Source organism: Entelurus aequoreus, linkage group LG08 (genome assembly GCF_033978785.1).
Source record: "Entelurus aequoreus isolate RoL-2023_Sb linkage group LG08, RoL_Eaeq_v1.1, whole genome shotgun sequence".
NCBI classification, from domain to species: domain Eukaryota; kingdom Metazoa; phylum Chordata; class Actinopteri; order Syngnathiformes; family Syngnathidae; genus Entelurus; species Entelurus aequoreus.
In genome coordinates, this window is record NC_084738.1 from 13,299,674 (window position 1) to 13,320,363 (window position 20,690).

Consider the following 20,690-nt stretch of genomic DNA (forward strand, 5'->3'; position numbering starts at 1 on the left):
TTTATTTATTTACAGACAGACATAGTTTTGTATTTCATTACTGTTTCTTTATATATGTACATAGTAAAATATTTATTCCTGTAAACAACACATTCGTTCAATGTCAATCAATCAATGATTATATAGCCCTAAATCACACGTGTCTCAAAGGGCTGCACAAGCCACAACGACATCCTCGGTTCAGATCCCACATCAGGGCAAGGAAAAACTCAACCCAGTGGGATGACAATGAGAATCCTTGGAGAGGACCGCAGATGTGTTTCTAAACACATCACCTCATAGGTAAGTAACTGTAACTACAATGTTATTTATATAACACTTCTCACAGTGGGAGCTCACAAAGAGCTTCACATGGTTAAAATACAAACAGTACAATCCAAAAAAGCATACATATAGCAGAGACATTGCAAATAAAATAATACATATGAAAAAATTAAATATTATAATATATACTATGATTTTTTTGAAGTGCTTTCTATAAACAGAAATCTGATGTACATATGTCTTCATGTACGATAAAAAATGACGTAATTCTATTTTACAATAAGCCTGTAACATAGAAAATGTGTAAAAAAAAAAAGTGAATCACTGTAAATACTTTCTGGATAGGCTCCAGCACCCCCTGTTACCCCGAAAGGGACAAGCGGTAGAAAATGGATGGATGAATGGATGGATAGACTGTATACTAGTGCAGTATTTTAACATAGTATTACAAGAGTAGAAGTAGAAATTGCTTGTTTTTGCATCAGCACTTCTCATTGCCTCCAGTTGCAAAGTTTCACTTACTGCTGACTAAATTAAAAGCGCAGCTGCGCTATCTAGCGGCCATGTTTGTGAACTGCAGTTTTATCGACACTATTGAATGTCAGAAATTGGTCTAAGTTCAAGAAGCAAATGCATTTTTTTTGCTCCATTTTGAGATATTAAAATGTGAAAATGACATGTATGGAGATAAAACACTGTCATCAGTGAAAATTAATTTGTGCGTTTTTTAGTAATAGTTGTACTGACACTGATCAAATACATACATATATATATATATATATATATATATATATATATATATATATATATATATATATACATATATATATACTTAGTACAGGCAAAACGTTTGGACACACCTTCTCATTTCAATACCCTTTCTTTATTTTCATGACTATTTACATTGTAGATTGTCACTGAAGGCATCAAAACTATGTGAAGTGAAAACCCTTTCAGGTGACTACCTCCTGAAGCTCATTGTGAGAATGCCAAGAGTGTGCAAAACAGTAATCACAGCAAAGGGTGGCTATTTTAAAGAAACTAGAATATAAAAAATGCGTAGTACACACTACACACCTCTGCACATAGGGGGGACGAGGTGGACAGAGTGAAAACCTTTAAATTCCTCTGGACCCACATCAGCGAGGACCTCACCTGGGATCACAACACCCAACAAACAATAAAGATAGCCCAGCAGCGACTGTACTTCCTAAGAAGGCTGAGAAAATTTGACATGCCATCCAAGATTCTCAGCAACTTCTATAGAATTACGGTTGAGAGTGTCCTTACCAGCTCAATCACGGTCTGGTATGGAAACTGCACTGCTAAGGACAGGAAGGCCCTCCAGTGAGTGATTAAAACTGCTCTGTACATATCAGGAGCAGCATTCCCCTCACTACAGGACATGTAATCTACCAGGGCCACCAGGAGAGCACACAACATCATAAAGGAAAAGGACAGTACACACCCCCAGCACAGTCTCTTCAGCCTCCTACCATCAGGCAGACGATACAGGAGACTGAAATCCAGGACTACGAGACTGACAAACAGTTTCTACCCACAGGCCATCAGGCTTGTGAATGCTAACTTGTGAATGCTAGCCCCCTCCCCCGTTTTACTTTTATCTTTTTGAACAAAAGACAGCTACCATGACCACCCCCGAACTGTGAACCTTCACTGTAGACACTTTTCACCTTTGATCACTAAAGACACTTTAACTGCTGCTGTGATCAAATGTCACCTCCATATTTATACTGTTGACTGTCAATCAGAATGTGCAATAATGTTATGTTACTTACTGTGCCTTGTATATACATTTTTATTTTTATTTGTATTTTAGCTAAGTACCGTGTGACTTGTTGAAGGGTGGACTAGCAAAGTAAGATTTTCATTGTACGACAAACTGTCTTGTTTAACTGTGCATATGACAATAAACAATCTTGAATATTGAATGTTTTCAGTTATATCACCTTTTTTTGTTAAGTACATAACTCCACATGTGTTCATTCATAGTTTTGATGCCTTCAGTGACAATCTACAATGTAAATAGTCATGAAAATAAAGAAAACTCATTGAATGAGAAGGTGTGTCCAAACTTTTGGCCTGTACTGTATTTATATTTTTTCATATATATATATATATATATATATATATATATATATATATATATATATATATATATATATATATATATATATATATATATAATTTATTTATATACACACATATATATATATATTTTTTATTTTTTTATTTTATTTATATATACACATATATATACTGTATATATATATATATATATATATATATATATATATACACACACACACACACACACACACACACACACACACATATATATATATATATATATATATATATATATATATATATATATATATATATATATATATATATATATATATATATATACAATAAAATAAGTACAAGTATTGATAATTACTATTAATTAGTACTATTAATATATTATTATTAATATGATATTTATATACATATATATCATATAAAATATTCTTAACACACATATTGAAAAAAATACTAATGTGTTTTTCAATGTCACTTTTCAGATTTACAGGTATATTTTAATATTTTGTACTGTCATCTTTTTCAGTACTAATATTTATACATATATTTATTCAGTTTCTGTTCTAAAACAATATGCAGTGTTCTGGCTCTGTAGAAATATATTTTAAAAAAAACAACTTTTTTTCATGATACGAAAAAGATAAATTCAATGTTTTAATAGTGGGATAATCCAACATCATCTAAAATGGTTTAAAAAAGGTACAACATATCATGTGCCATAGTTATAAAGCAGTAAAAAGAAGTTGCCTTTATACGGAAACTACAATAAATGAAATTTTTTCCCCAAGAGAAGAGTGTTTGCCAAGGCAGGAAATTCCGGCTCTTTGTTTTGCGCAATTATCCACAGTGACGTTGGCGAACGTTGGCACAAAAACAGGCAAGAAGCACAATATTCCTGACTTTTGCATTGATTTAACCCATTAATGACCACAATGTGCAGCTGGTTATGTTTGGATATTACAATGATATTTATTACAAGACAGCTGCAGAGTTAGAAGTAGTGCCTGCCTTGCAGCTGCCATTTTATATAACTGGAATACATTCAAGAAATTAGCAATGTAGCAATATGAAGGCTTGATTGTTTAATATTGCACTATATATTTTTCTTCAAAAAGGTTTAAAAATACTGACATAACAATTTGTAGAAAAATACAATTCTACAAAACCGTCTTACTCAATCCCTTGTTCATGTTATTTCTTCCCATCTGGCTCGGAGCTGGACGTCATCTTCTCATTCTGCTTTTTGGGCTGAGGGAGAAGGATGACCTTGCCAATATTTTGGCGCTCGTGCATGCGCCTCATTGCATCAGCAACCTGAGCACAGAGCAGAGCAAGAAAAACAACAACAAATTACTCAATATGGCCTCTTGAGGGCAGCACAAAATAAACTGAAAACAACATGCTGTAAATGCTTTTATAGCTATTTAGTACATTAAATGGATGCATCAATAGGAAAGTTTATGGTAATTTTCAACTTTTGTTGGAAAAAAATGTCCAGGAATGGAGTGATACAAGTATTTCATCTTGGGTGATTAGAACCAATAGAAGTTTGTGAACAAAATGAGCCAAAACAGTGAGGTGAATTCGCCAAAATCGGGAAAATTAGCTGTAACAACAGTACACATTTAGCTTTTTCGCAGTTTAAGTCGTTTCTGATCGCTTTAATATTTCTCTACATACAATATACATAAAATAATGTATATTGTTATACTGCGATCAGTCTTTTATAACAAGGCTAATGCTATCCAGCTAGCCGCAGTGACGCGTTTGTTAGCTTAGCATTACATGTACGCCGTGTAGGAACTTTTTAATAAAGGCATTTAGTTGTATATTATATATTTATCATACCTGTAAATTAAAACTTTTTTTTTTTAAATGTAACTTTTACTTAATAGAACCACGCTCGTCCTTAAATTGCTAGGCTAACCTAGTTGCTGGCGACTCAGTAGTTTCAGAATTCCTGAAAACACTGGCTATCTAGCGGCCATGTTTGTGTACTGCAGTTTTATCGACACTATTAAATGTCAGAAATTGGTCTAAATTCAAGAAGCAGATGCATTTTTTTGGTCGATTCTGAGATATAAAAAAAATGAAAAATGGGAAAATGTTCAATGACATGTGAGACAAAACACTGTCATTATATTTTGACAGTGAAAAGGAATTTGTGTGTTTTTTTTAGTAATAGTTGTACTGACACTGATCAAATATAAATATATATATATAATTATAATTATTGATAATTACTATTAATTTGTACTATTAATATACTATTATTAATATGATATTTATATACATATTTTTATAAAATAAAATATTTTAAACACATATATTATTAAAAACAATACTAGTATGTGTTTTTCAATATCACTTTTTAGATTTAGATTTTGATATTTTATACTGTCATCTTTTTCACTACTTCATTTAGTTTCTGTTCTAAAACTTAATGGCAGTGTTTAAAACACTGTCTACAAATACTAAACAATAGTGTAATTTAAAATCAAACAATTTTACACTGGTTGTACACAAATGTATTTAGTTGTATATTTGTTATAATTGTGACCATGTGTTTTTAAATTGGATTATTTCCTTTTGTGATTACTATATTTTGTGTCATGTCTGTATGTGGTTTTTCTTCTACAAAATTAAACAACTGAATGAACATCATCAAAAGTGTGCTGATTCCATCATTTTTGCCAGGGGTTGTAGTGATCCAATTCTAAAACTAAAAACATTATTATTATAATAATAATAATAATAATTATTATTATTATTAATATTATTATTATTGTTGCTTTTGTTAACTACATTGTTATCTTGGTAAACTAAGAATTAGTGTGTTCAAGGTACCTCCTCGAAGTGGTAGCAGGAGTCGATGTGAGGCTTGATCTTGCCCTGCCTGTAGAGCTCCAGCAGGGAGGTCATGGCGTCCTGAATGTGGTCGTCGTCCATGTAGCTCAGGTGGAAGCCGCACACGGCCTTGTTGGTCTGCATCAGCTTCATGGTGTTGATGGACAGCTGGTTGTACCACGTCTTCATCATGGCCAGCAGGCTCCTCTTCTGGCCCGTCACACAGTTGGCAGCACCTGGCATAACACATGACGTATGATGTAGTACATACAGTAGTTACACGGTAGATGTTAAAGTCATTTAAGTGAGTTTTACCAAAAACGATAAGAGAACCCAAAGGTTTTAACAAGTTGAAGCCCTTCTGTTTTCATTTCATTTTTTATTTTTATGGATTTTTTTCGCGTAATAATTATTTGACTTCTTCTTGAAATGATGGTTGTCAACTTAAATGACATGTAGTGTACACACTGAATGCATCGTCACAGAAAGGAGGGAAAGTATTCAGACCACTTTAAATCTTCCACTCTTTGTTTCATTGCAGCCATGTGCTAAAATCCAAAAAAGTTCCCTTTATTTCTTGTTAGCACCCCATCTTGACAGGAAAAAACAGAAATGTTGACATTTTTGCAAATGTATTAAAAATAAAAAACTCAAAAATCTCATGTACATCAGTTTTCAGACCCTTTGCACAATACTTTGTTGATGCAACTTTGGCAGCAATTACAGAGGAAGGCTGTAGTTCTAAGAGTGACCATCGGGTTCTTGGTCACCTCCCTGACTAGACTAAGATGAATGCAGCAATAAACAGAAACATCCTGGATGAAAACCAATACTTCTCATCCAACCTAAGCTTGAGAGATGCTGCAAAGAGAAATGGGCAAAACTGCCCAAAGATAGGTGTGCTAAATGTGTGGCATCATTTAAAAAAAACTTGAGGCTTTAATTGCTGCTAAAGGTGAGCAAAGGCTGTGAATACTACATGTGATTCTTTTTTTTCTTCTTTTTAAAAAAAATAAATTTGCAAACATTCCTACATTTCTGTTTTTTTTTCTGTCTGTGTACATTAATGAAAAACTAAATTATATATTTTTTGATTTATCAAATGGCTGCAATGAAACAAAGACTGAAACATTTAAAGGGGTCTGAATACTTTCCGTACCCACTGTATATTTTACTGCTCATCTTGGTATATAATTATTTTTTTAGGGTATGTGCTTTTCCTTGCCTTATTGTTTGTGCTGTGAATTATTTTAAATTATGAATTAATGTGTTTTCATATCATTTGTATATAAAAAAAAAATGTTTGTATTTATAGGTTTTATTATAATTCATTTGAAAATATGAATGAGTATTGTTTAATAAACAGTTATATTGCCGAAAAATATTAAAACACGGTATTCATAGTTTTCAGTTTGATTTATTTGCGAGTATTTTTTAATAAACTTTGCTTATTAAAGTGGATATTGGTATAATAATATTAACAACATTCTTTTTTACTCAGAACTATGCAAAAATATGAGTAACTATTAACATTTAATTTCCTTATCATAGTTGATATCGATTTACAAATATTAAAATGTTGAATTTATAGTTTTTACAATGACTTATTTTTGTAGTAAAAGTTGATATTGGTAAAAAATAATTAAAAGATTGTATTTATTGTTTTTACTTCTAAATATGAATTTGTATTGTTTTAATAGCATTTGCTTATCATAGAAGATATTGGCATGAAAATATTAACATCATTCTCTATTCATAGTTTTTACTATGAATTATTAAAAATATAAACATTTGTTTAAATTAGATTTGCTTAACATAGTTGATATAACAATAGTTTTAAAATGTTTTATTTATACTTTTTATTATGAATTATGTTAAAATTTAAATATTTTTATTTTTAGCAACAGTTGATACTGGTATAAAAATATTAACAAAAAATAAATTTATAGTTTTTACTATGAATTATTTAAAAATATTTTTTTTAAAAAGTGCTTATCGTAGTTGATATTGGTGTAAAACATCAATTAAATTGTATTCATAGTTTTTACGATGCATTATATGAAAATATCAATTAATATTTTCAAACATTTGCCTGTCATAGTTGATATTAGCATAAAAACTCATTTTTGTTTGTTTGTTCATAGTTATTACAATGAATTGTTACATGAAAATATGAATTGATATTTAATCATTATGATACAAAATGTATATGGTATTAAAAACACTGTTACTATATTTTGAAAAAATATATATTTTTACAAGTCATTTTGGTGCTAAAACTATATTTTCTGCACACTTTTGTATGGCATTGCTCCAGAAGATTTAAGCACTTTTGGGGAACCTTTTATATCTAAATATAGATATGACTAAATAAAAGATAGCAGCCACTCACCTTTGGGGCTGATTTTACCAATTTCCTCCACGTAGTCTTTGGTGTGATAGTCGATGGGGTGAGTCACGCCGACCTCTGCGATGATATCGTGTTTGGAGGCCGACGCTGTGCCGAAGACGGTCACGTCGGACACCATCTGACACAGCTGGGTGGCAGCAATGCCTACGCCACCTGGGCATGTGCAAACACAAGAACTTGGAGTAAACAACCACGAAATATCCCATTGGGCATCTTCTTGCGTTTCTCATACATTATGTTGTATACGCAAAAGGACGGAACACCAGTGTAGTACAGCAATACTTGTCAGTCTTCTTTAGCCAAGTACTACTTCTAAAATGTTTGCAAGTACCATCGTTTTTTATTCGTAGTATGAGGTATACGTTAACAATATTTCAGGAGAATAAATGCAATTTGAATTTGATTTCAGCAAATTGTAAATGTATATTTATTTGATTCGTTAATTTATATATTTTGAATATAATATTTTTTTATTTAAAGGTGTTTTATTACTTTTAATTCATCATTATTATCATCATCATCATATGTAAATGCAACGTTTGCAAGGTTGAATTAAAGCTTCTTTTAAGATCACTTTACAGCGGTGGTTGGTAAATCAGATATTTAAAAAAAATATTTCCAAAATACACTCTCCTTTGTATTTCTCATGAAAAATGTTATTAGATTTTGACATTATTATATTTCCTATTGTATTCATATTAATACATTTTCTTCTAGTAGGTGATGGTATTAAAAATACTTTTTTGTCATTTATTATTTTGTATGTAAATTTTATTCATTACATTATTCAATATTGATATATATATATATATATATATATATATATATATATATATATATATATATATATATATATATATATATATATATATATATATATATATATATATATATATATATATATATATATATATATATATATATATATATATATATTTATAAATAAATATATACATATATATATACACATAAATATATATACTATATACACATATATAGACACACAAATATATATATATACATATATATAGACACACAAATATATATATACATATATATACAAAAATATATATATACACACATATACATACAGTATATATATACATATGTATACACATATACATACAATATATATACATACATATATATACACATATATATATACACATTTATATATACATATATATATATATATACACATTCATATATACATGTATATATACATGTGTGTGTGTATATATATATATACACATTTATAAACATATATACATATATATACACACACACATATATATATACACATTTATAAACATATATACATATATATACACACACACATATATATATACACATATATATTTATACACATACTCACACACACATATATATATATATATACATACAAATTTATAAACATATATATATATATATATATACATACAAATTTATAAACATATATATATATATATATATATATATATATATATATATATATATATATATATATATATACACACATATATATTTATACACATATATATATACACACACACACACACACACACACATATATATATATATATATATATATATATATATATATATATATATATATATATATATATATATATATATATATATATATATATATATATATATATATATATATATATATATATATATATATATATATATATATATATATATATATATATATATATATATATATATATATATTTGTATTGGTATTATTGGTTATATATGTTATATATTTTGTAAATTTGATAAAATGCTAAAAAAAATTATTTTTAAATATAGCCAAAGAGCATGACATAAAGTAGGAGTGTAAAAAAAAAAAAAGATTTTCAAATGAATTGCGATTCTTATTTGTAACGATTCTTTATCGATTAAAACAATTTTTAAATCTTTGTTTTTGTTTTTTAAATCTGTCCTATCCAGCCACTCAGGAAAATTATTTTGTTGATGTAGATGTCCATATCTGCTGTACAGCTTTACTTTAGAAAAGATAAGTATTGGCTAGTTCTCTAGTTGCCTTATTTGAAATGGACATTATTAAATGTTTGGGTAGAATTTTATTTAAAAAAAACAGTTTTCTTTTAAGTAATATACAAATCTATTAGTGGTGTTTCTTCTATTTTATGGAGGAATGTAGTTAATCAATAAACTAACACCCAATGTATTGATTTTGAATCGAGAATCGGGTTGAATCGAGAATCAGTTTTGAATTGAGTCGTTACACTCAAGAATTGAATCGAGTCATGTGGTGCCCAAAGATTCACAGCCCTAATATAAAGAGAAAAAGTGTAAATGTTGATTCTAACCATTCATAACATAAGAATTTGGCTTTAAATTTAAAAAAATAGTGGGGATTTTTGTGAATTACAGTCTCCCCAACACGTTTTGTCAAAAAGTGCAAGCGTCACATTTAAGATTACATGCATTGTAGTGGCACTTATTTCATGACGATCTACGAGCTACCTATTAATCACTATCAGTTATGGCAGCGTAAACCCGAGGTTGCCTAGCAACGCTGTGTCATGTTTAACCCGTTACCTGCAGCCATGTGGACCAGCACACTCTTGCCCGGCTTGAGGTTGGCCATCTCGAATAGCATCATGTACGCCGTCATGTAGTTGATGGGGATGGCGGCGCCCTCCTCGAAGCTCATGGACTCGGGCATGGGGAAGGCTCGACTGGCGGGCACCACCACGACTTCCTGCCACGCGCCGCAGCGGCTTAATATGATGACACGATCCCCCACCTGGGTGAGAGATTCAGAGTTTAACTACAATACACGCAAGTTGGTCCAGCTTTATTTTAAGATGTGTAGCGAAGCCTGGTTATTTTGTATTTATAACAAAGCAGCCCTTTGACTTGTTTACATACACACTGTAACTCTACACTCGTCCAATGTGATGCCATATATGACATACAACAACGTAACATTAAGAAGCGGAACAGTGGAAGTAAATGTTAGCAACACTAGCGTAGCTATGTCAGCTATATGCTAACTACAGATGTCCGATAATGGCTTTTTTGCCGATATCTGATATTCCGATATTGTCCAACTGTTAATTTCTGATTCCGATATCAACCGATACAGATATATACAGTCGTGGAATTAACACATTATTATGCTTAATTTTGTCGTGATGCCCCGCTGGATGCATTAAACAATGTAGCAAGGTTTTCCAAAATAAATCAACTCAAGTTATGGAAAAAAAATGCCAACATGGCACTGCCATATTTATTATTGAAGTCACAAAGTGCATTATTTTTTTTTAACATGCCTCAAAACAGCAGCTTGGAATTTGGGACATGCTCTCCCTGAGAGAGCATGAGGAGGTTGAGGTGGTGGTGGTGGGGGGGTGAGGGGGGGGGGTGGGTAGTAGGGAGTGTATATTGTAGCGTCGAGGAAAAGTTAATGCTGCAAGGGGTTCTGGGTATTTGTTCTGTTGTGTTTATGTTGTGTTACGGTGCGGATGTTCTCCCGAAATGTGTTTGTCATTCTTGTTTGGTGTGGGTTCCCAGTGTGGCGCATATTTGTAACAGTGTTAAAGTTGTTTACACGGCCACCTTCAGTGTGACCTGTATGGCTGTTGATCAAGTATGCCTTGCATTCACTTGTGTGTGTGAAAAGCCGTAGATATTATGTGATTGGGCCGGCACGCAAAGGCAGTGCCTTTAAGGTTTATTGCCGCTCTGTACTTCTCCCTACGTCCGTGTACACAGCGGCGTTTTAAAAAGTCATACATTTTACTTTTTGAAACAGATACCGATAATTTCCGATATTACATTTTAAAGCATTTATCGGCCGATATTATCGGACATCTCTAATGCTAACATAACGCCCACATTTCTACAGCGACGTCACGCAGGTACAACTAACAATCTAACTTGCAGCAACCATGTTTGTAGCTGACTGACATATTGCTGGCAGTTTTATTTTAAGATGTGTGGCGAAGCCTTTTTGGTTTGTTCAAACAAAGTGGGTGACATATAAACAGATATAAACCTTAGACGCTATTTATCACATAGAACAATGTAAGATTAAAGAGTGTAACAGGAGGAACTAAACGTCAGCAACACTAGCGTAGCTATGTTAGCGACATGCTAACATTACGTTCATAGTTCAACTGCAACATCATGATAGTTTAGCCTATTTGCTGAAGGAAAACATAATCAAACTTACAGATTCCACATCTGTAGCTGACAGATCGTTGACAGGGCTTTATTTAAAGATGTATAGTGAAGCCTTTTTTTTTTTTACAAAGCAGTAGACATATGAACGGCGTCAGTTTTGGATGCTTTCTATCACAACCAGGTAAGATTAAAGAGTGAAACAGGAGGAACTAAACATGAGCAACCCAAGCATAGCTATGTGAGCTATATGCATACACATCAGGGTCATCTACAAACCCCAAAACCAGTGAAGTTGGCACGTTGTGTAAATGGTCAATAAAAACAGAATACAATGATTTGCAAATCCGTTTCAACCTATATTCAATTGAATAGACTGCAAAGACAAGATACTTAACGCTCGAACTGTGAAACGTTATTTTTTTTTACAAATATTAGCTCATTTGGAATTTGATGCTTGCAACGTGTTTCAAAAACGTTGGCAAAAGTGGCAAAAAAGACTGAGAAAGTTGAGGAATGCTCATCAAACACTTATTTGGAACCTCCCACAGGTGAACAGGCTAATTGGGAACAGGTGGGTGCCATGATTGGGTATAAAAGCAGCTTCCATGAAATGCTCAGTCATTCACAAACAAGGATGGGGCGAGGGTCACCATTTTGTGAACAAATGCGTGAGCAAATTGTCCAACAGTTGAAAAACAACATTTTGCAACAAGCTATTGCAAGGAATTTAGGGATTTCACCATCTACGGTCCGTAATATCATCAAAAAGTTCAGAGAATCTGGAGAAATCACTGCACGTAAGCGATGATGTTACGGACCTTCGATCCCTCAGGCGGTACTGCATCAAAAAGCGACATCAGTATGTAAAGGATGTCACCACATGGGCTCAGAAATACTTCAGAAAACCACTGTCAGTAACTACAGTTGGTCGCTACATCTGTAAGTGCAAGTTAAAACTCTACTGTGCAAAGCCAAAGCCATTTATCAACAACACCCAGAAACGCCGCCGGCTTTGCTGGGCCCGAGCTCATCTAAGATGGACTGATGCAAAGTGGAAAAGTGTTCTGTGGTCTGACGAGTCCACATTTCAAATTGTTTTTGGAAACTGTGGACGTCGTGTCCTCTGGAACAAAGAGGAAAAGAACCATCCGGATTGTTATAAGCGCAAAGTTCAAAAGCCAGCATTTGTGATGGTATGGGGGTGTATTAGTGCCCAAGGCATGGGTAACTTACACATCTGCGAATGCACCATTAATGCTGAAAGGTACATACAGGTAGTGGAGCAACATATGTTGCCATCCAAGCAACGTTATCATGGACGCCCCTGCTTATTTCAGCAAGACAATGCCAAGCCACGTGTTACAACAGCGCGGCCTCATAGTAAAAGAGTGCGGGTACTAGACTGGCCTGCCTGTAGTCCAGACCTGTCTCCCATTGAAAATGTGTGGCGCATTATGAAGCCTAAAATACCACAACGGAGACCCCCGGACTGTTGAACAACTTAAGCTGTACATCAAGCAAGAATGGGAAAGAATTCCACCTGAGAAGCTTAAAAAATGTGTCTCCTCAGTTCCCAAACATTTACTGAGTGTTGTTAAAAGGAAAGGCCATGTAACACAGTGGTGAACATGCCTTTTCCCAACTACTTTGGCACGTGTTGCAGCCATGAAATTCTAAGTTAATTATTTGCAAAAAAAAAAAAGTTTATGAGTTTGAACATCAAATATGTTGTCTTTGTAGTGCATTCAACTGAATATGGGTTGAAAAGGATTTGCAAATCATTGTATTCCGTTTATATTTACTACATCTAACACAATTTCCCAACTCATATGGAAACAGGGTTTGTATGTTAAAATGTCCTTTACACATTAGGGGACCTCTAAAGCTAAAGCAATACCCTTGTCTGGAATGTTGCACAAAGTCTTGCAGTATATTCCACCTGGGAAAAAAAACATTAATTTGGAGCTATTTGGAAGGCTTCATTTGACCTGGCAAATGGCCACGAAATAAACGAGAGGTGATTGCAGGAAGGCTGACGTAAGTTCCCCGGGAGAGATGAATAACAAAAGGCACATTTTCAAAGAGGACATTTTGGAGACGCTGAAACAAGGCCGGACAAATTACAGCTGGCGTGTTGACGCAACACATCTGCTTCACATAACGTGCTGCTTTGGAAACCAAGATGGCCTGACAAAAAGCACACAAACACCGAACGGCATGAGATGGGCTATGTCTAATCCCTGGAATCCATGTCTGGAGCTATACCAAGCAGCTCGACCAGATACAGTATTTTTATTACTCCAGATAAAGACTCAGGAAGATTGACTTTGATCAGCCTCAAGGCCTCGATTACATTATGAGTTAAATACTGTCATCGCTTAGATGTGTTCCTGCTCAGGGAGAAAGGTCAGGCGAGGATAAGCCAGGAAATAATGGCAACAAATAATAACACTTATAAAAGAAATTTTGGTAACACTTTAGTATGGGGAAACATTATCTAAGTCAGTGGTTCCCAACCTTTTTGTAGCTGCGGACCGGTCAACGCTTGAAAATTTTTCCCACGGACCGGGGGGGGGGGGGGGGGGGGGGGGGGAATAATTAAAAACATTTTTTTTTTTTTGTCATAAAGACATACAATCATGTGTGCTTACGGACTGTATCCCTGCAGACTGTATTGATCTATATTGATATATAATGTATATATTGTGTTTTTTATGTTGATTTAATTAAAAAAAAAATTAAAAAAATCTTTTTTTTCTTCTTCTTGTGCGGCCCGGTACCAATCGGTCTGCGGACCGGTACCGGGCCGCGGCCCGGTGGTTGGGGACCACTGATCTAAGTAACAAAAACTTAATTTAGAGTTACTTGGACACTATGGGAACATATTCTATAACCCTAACTTTATTGAGGGAAGACTCTTAGCTAGGGATGTCCGATAATGGCTTTTTGCCGATATCCGATATTGTCCAACTCTTTAATTACCGATACCGATATCAACCGATACCGATATCAACAGATACCGATATATACAGACGTGGAATTAACACATTATTATGCCTAATTTGGACAACCAGGTATGGTGAAGATAAGGTCCTTTTTTAAAAAAAATTAATAAAATAAAATAAGATAAATAAATTTAAAAAAAATTCTTGAATAAAAAAGAAAGTAAAACAATATAAAAACAGTTACATAGAAACTAGTAATTAATGAAAATGAGTAAAATTAACTGTTAAAGGTTAGTACTATTACCATGGACCAGCAGCACGCACATGTGTGGCTACGGACTGTATCCCTTGCAGACTGTATTGATATATATTGATATATAATGTAGGAACCAGAATATTAATAACAGAAAGAAACGACCCTTTTGTGTGAATGAGTGTAAATGGGGGAGGGAGGTTTTTTGGGTTGGTGCACTAATTGTAAGTGTATCTTGTGTTTTTTATGTTGATTTAATAAAAAAATAACGATACCGATAATAAAAAACCGATACTGATCATTTCCGATATTACATTTTAAAGCATTTATCGGACATCTCTACTCTTAGCTAATGGCTTACTTTGTATAATAAGGCCATGCAGAATAAGGCATTAATAAGTACTTAATAATGACTAATTAGGAGCCAATATGTTACTAATTTGCATGTTAATAAGCAACTAATTAATGGTGAATATGTTCCCCATACTAAAGTGTTACCGAAAGTTTTAGTATAGACAGAGAGGAGACTAAAAGAAAACATTTTAGTCAGTCAGCCTAATAATTTAACCTCTTTATGAAGTTTAGCCAAGTCTCAGGCACTTACTTAACCGTAAAATAATCACGTTTTTAAAGTGCGCTATCTTGTGCGCATGCGCACGACGCAAGACCGCTTCATTGAAGAAAAAGGGTTGCGTGAATAATAAAAACATGACGTCCAATAAAACTTCTACAAACGTGTCCCTTGGAAGTAAAAAATAAAAATAGGAAATACATTTCAGTACACAAAAATTGTACAGAATTGTCAGAGTTGATACAAAACAATAATAATAATAATAAAGCTATGCAAACCGTTAGAAAATGCGCCACATGGTGTAATAATGTAATAATAATGGCTTTGTATTACTCACTTTGCGGTCCTTCACGTCTCCTCCGACAGCTTCGATGACTCCGGAGGCCTCCATGCCCAGAGTGACAGGCGGGGCGGGCAGCGGCTCGTACAGCCCCTGCCTGCCCATCAGCTCCGCGAAGTTGAGCCCGCACGCCTGCACCCGAACCAAGACCTCTCCGGGCTGCAGCGCGGGCTTCTTGAAGGCTTTCACCTGCAGCTTGACTTTGTCGTAGCCTCCGTAGCCGGTGAGCACTAGAGCCCGGCACGTCTCCTCCTCCGGGGGGGATGATGATGATGACTCTCCGGCGGACTTCAGCTGCTGCTGCGCCGGAGGACCCACTTCACCATGAGACATGGCGGACTAACTCTGGGTAAGGTCCGGATCGATTGGGGGTGAACCGGTTTGGGTCCTTCTCTTTCCAAAATAACATATGTTGCTCAGTTTGGAAACTGGAGAGACGCAGTCAAACTGCTTGTCAATCTTTAACTGCGCGTTCTTTGCAATTTCAAGCGCTCACTTTCATTTGATGGGCTCAACAAGTGTGTTGGCAACACAGCTTCCGGTTTGCACTTTCACAATAAAATTCCCTTCAACCATCAAATTACCCTGCGAGTCAAAAATCCTTTACATTACAGGAGCGCTCTGCTGTTTTGAAGAACCATACTGCGATATATGCTAGTCAAAGATCCACTATATGAGAAGAGGACTACAGTCACCAACCTTTTCGGGCCCAAGATCCCTGGTCTCAACCCAAAAACCAACTATTCATAAGAGGCTCCAGCACCCCCTGCAACCCCAAAAACGGACAAGCGGTAGAAAATGGATGGATGGGATATATATATATGTATGTACATATATATATGTACATACATACACGCATACATAAATGTACACACATATATATATGTGTACATACATAAATGTACACACATATATATATGTGTACATACATATATATATATATATATATATATATATATATATATATATATATATATATATATATATATATATATATATATATATATATATATATATATATATATATATATATATATATATATATATATGTATGTACACATATATATATGTGTGTACATTTATATATATGTGTGTACATTTATATATATATACATATATACATGTATGTACATATATATATATGTATGTACATTTGTATATATATATATATATATACATATGTATATGTATGTACATTTGTATATATATATATATATATATATATATGTATATATATATATATATATATATATATATATGTATACATACAAATATACAGTATATGTATACATACATATATATATGTATACATACTGTACATATATACTTATGTACACATACATATATACGTATATATGTATGTATACATATATACGTATGTATATATATTTATATGTATATATATATACACAGTATATGTATGTATATGTCTATATACGTATGTATATATGTATATACACGTATATATATACACGTATATATATACACACACATATATTTAAACACATATACAGTATATACATACATACACATATATATATATATATATATATATATATATGTATATATGTATATATATATATATATATATATATATATATATATATATATATATATATATATATATATATATATATATATATATATATATGTGAGAGAAGCGCTCTGCTAAGAAGCTACTGAAAAACACAAGACAAAGATCCTGACATGAGGGCTCTGCAGTTTTTAAGAACGCACTGCAAAAAAACGCTAGTCAAAGATCTACTATATGGCAGGAGAGCATAGTTGTTTTAAGGACCAACTGCAAAACCACTATAGATCCTCTTTCCGAGTGCACTGCTGCTTTTGAGAACCCACTGCAAAAAAATGCACATCAAAGATCTTCTGTAGGGGAGGAACACTTTGCTTAGGTCTACTGTAAAACATGAGTCAAATATCCCAAGAGTCCTAAGAGCGCTCTGCTGCTTTTAAAAACCTACTGCAAAAAAAAAAGTGGTCAAAGATCTTCTACAAGACAGGAGCGCTCTGCTATGGACATACTGCAAAACATGAGTCAAAGATTTTCTATATGACAGGAGCGCTCTGCTGTTTTTAAGGACCAACTGCAAAAATGCAAGTCAAAAATCATCTACATGACAGAAGTGCACTGATGTTTTTAAAGATCCACAGTAGATCGTCGCATATTCCATGATTTCTTTCATTGGTAACTTAAATAGAAATATGTTTGATGGCGCTTCAGGGTAAAAAAGATTTGCAGTCATAAATCCAGCAATCTTACTAATAAATGCTTTCAAAGTTTTCCAACAAGAAGCTGCTTTGACAAGGCTTTAAGGTGCGACTAAACCACTATTGTAATTCTTATGAATGCTTTTATTTTCCACAAACATGGCAACTTCCGGTGGTTTCGTGGCTAACAGTAGATGACTTGATGGTGCAGAGGTCGAAAGATGGTTTTGATAATGAATTCATTTGTGAGCCACAGGACAGTGGAGACATGCAAGGTCTGGACACTGGAATAAGACGAAGAACTGGACTAAAGGGGCTTAGTAACTTAGAGAAGTATTTGTAGTTTTTTTCAATTTACAAACAATCTTGTTTTAGAGCAGCTAAAATAAGTATTCCAAACAGGAACTCTCTAGTATTTGTACCCATTGCCGTGACGTAATAGCAGTTTTGATTGATTGATTGAAACTTTTGTTAGTAGATTGCACAGTGCAGTACATATTCCGTACAATTGACCACTAAATGGTAACACCCCAATAAGTTTTTCAACTTGTTTAAGTCGGGGTCCACTTAAATTGATTCATGATACAGATACATACCATCATCATAATAGTCATTACACAAGATAATCATCAAATTATATACATTGAATTATTTACATTATTTACAATCCGGGGTGTGGGATGTGGAGGGGAGGGGGGGGGGGGCTTAGGTTTGGTTGATAACAACACTTCAGTCCTCAACAATTGTATCATCAGAGAAATGGACATTGGAACAGTGTAGGACTGACTTGGTAGGATATGTACATCAAGTAGTGGACATAGAGAGAGAGATCAGAAAGCATAAGAATAAGTATAAGTATAAGTATCTACATTTGATTATTTACATTTGATTATTTAAAATCCGGGGAGGTAGGATGTGGAAGGGAGGGTGTTAGTTTAGGGTTGAAGTTGCCTGGAGGTGTTCCTTTAGTGCGGTTTTGAAGGAGGATAGAGATGCCCTTTCTTTTACACCTGTTGGGAGTGCATTCCATATTGATGTGGCATAGAAAGAGAATGAGTTAAGACCTTTGTTAGATCGGAATCTGGGTTTAACGTGGTTAATGGAGCTCCCCCTGGTGTTGTGGTTATGGCGGTCATTTACGTTAAGGAAGTAGTTTGACATGTACTTCGGTATCAGGGAGGTGTAGCGGATTTTATAGACTAGGCTAAGTGCAAGTTGTTTTACTCTGTCCTCCACCCTGAGCCAGCCCACTTTGGAGAAGTGGGTAGGAGTGAGGTGTGATCTGGGGTGGAGGTCTAGAAGTATTCTGACTAGCTTGTTCTGGGGTGTTTGGAGTTTAGATTTGAGGGTTTTGGAGGTGCTAGGGTACCAGGAGGTGCATGCGTAATCGAAAAAGGGTTGAATGAGAGTTCCCGCTAGAATCTTCATGGTGCTTTTGTTGACCAGAGAGGAGATTCTATAGAGAAATCTCGTTCGTTGGTTGACCTTTTTGATTACCTTGGTTGCCATTTTATCACAGGAAAGATTAGCCTCTAGAATGGAACCTTATAGGTGACCTCATCTTTCCTGGTGATAACAATGTCACCCACTTTTATAGTGAAGTCACTGACTTTCTTAAGGTTGATGTGGGACCCAAATAGGATGGATTCCGTTTTACCCAAGTGTATGGATAGCAATAGTTCAGATTACTTGCATTGAACTTTATTTAAACACACACAATAGCGTAGCCGCCTTAATTTTAATGTTAACAGAGCAACTTTTAAACTTCATCGGCCCGAATCAGTTAAGTTTTAATTCATTTCTCATATGAAAACACTCCACATTCAGATACCAATTCTGTTGTTTTGTAGTGTATTTGTTTCGGGAACCTAAAGCACAACTCAGTGGGTGATTATAAAGCAGTGGTTCTTAACCTGGGTTCGGTGAGTCAGGCTCAGGGGTTCGGCGGAGGTCAAGACAAACCCGACTCATCATGTAAATAAAAACTTCTCCCTATCGGCGTATTACGGATACGGCAACAGCAGAAGTCAGACTGATTTGCATGTGTGTAATTTGTTGTGTGTTTATGCACTGTGTTGGTTTTGTTCTTTGAACAAGGTGATGTTCATGCACGGTTCATTTTGTGCACCAGTAATAAAACATGGTAACACTTTAGTATGGGGAACATATTCACCATTAATTAGTTGCTTATTAACATGCAAATTAATAACATATTGGCTTTTAACTAGTCATTATTAAGTACTTATTAATGCCTTATTCGGCATGATCTTATTATAACCTTAACCCTCTAACCCTGGCCCTAACCCTAACCAAATAACTCTTAATTAAGTCTTTATTACTTAGAATATGTTCCCCTAGTTTCCAAATAACTCTAAATTAAGTTTTTGTTACTTAGACTTTGTTCCCCCAGTGTCCAAAAAACTCTAAATTAAGTCTTTGTTACTTAGAATATGTTCCCCATACTAAAGTGTTACCAAAAACATATAACTTTGTCTTGAATTTGAAAAAAAAAAAAAAAAAAATTTCACTAAAGAAGGGTTCGGTGAATGCGCATATGAAACTGG

General features: G+C 33.9%; 2 protein-coding genes across 2 annotated transcripts in view; both read right to left on the reverse strand.

Annotated features, from left to right (window-relative positions):
* LOC133655436 (probable phosphatase phospho1) overlaps positions 1–1,996 on the reverse strand; it is a 28,241-nt gene extending 26,245 nt beyond the window's left edge. Inside the window, exon 1 of the mRNA XM_062055617.1 lies at positions 1,733–1,996. The gene's annotated coding sequence lies outside the window, so the exon portion shown is untranslated. The remainder of the gene's footprint in view (positions 1–1,732) is intronic.
* A 1,274-nt stretch (positions 1,997–3,270) lies between these two features.
* On the reverse strand, positions 3,271–16,402 carry LOC133654973 (synaptic vesicle membrane protein VAT-1 homolog). The gene is made up of 5 exons (XM_062054846.1): positions 15,898–16,402; positions 10,202–10,409; positions 7,610–7,780; positions 5,218–5,453; positions 3,271–3,684 (listed from the first exon to the last, which is right to left on the reverse strand). Exons 1-5 carry the CDS (start codon positions 16,231–16,233, stop codon positions 3,562–3,564), a joined length of 1,074 nt encoding a protein of 357 aa, XP_061910830.1. The 5' UTR covers positions 16,234–16,402; the 3' UTR covers positions 3,271–3,561.
* Between the last annotated feature and the right edge of the window lie 4,288 nt (positions 16,403–20,690).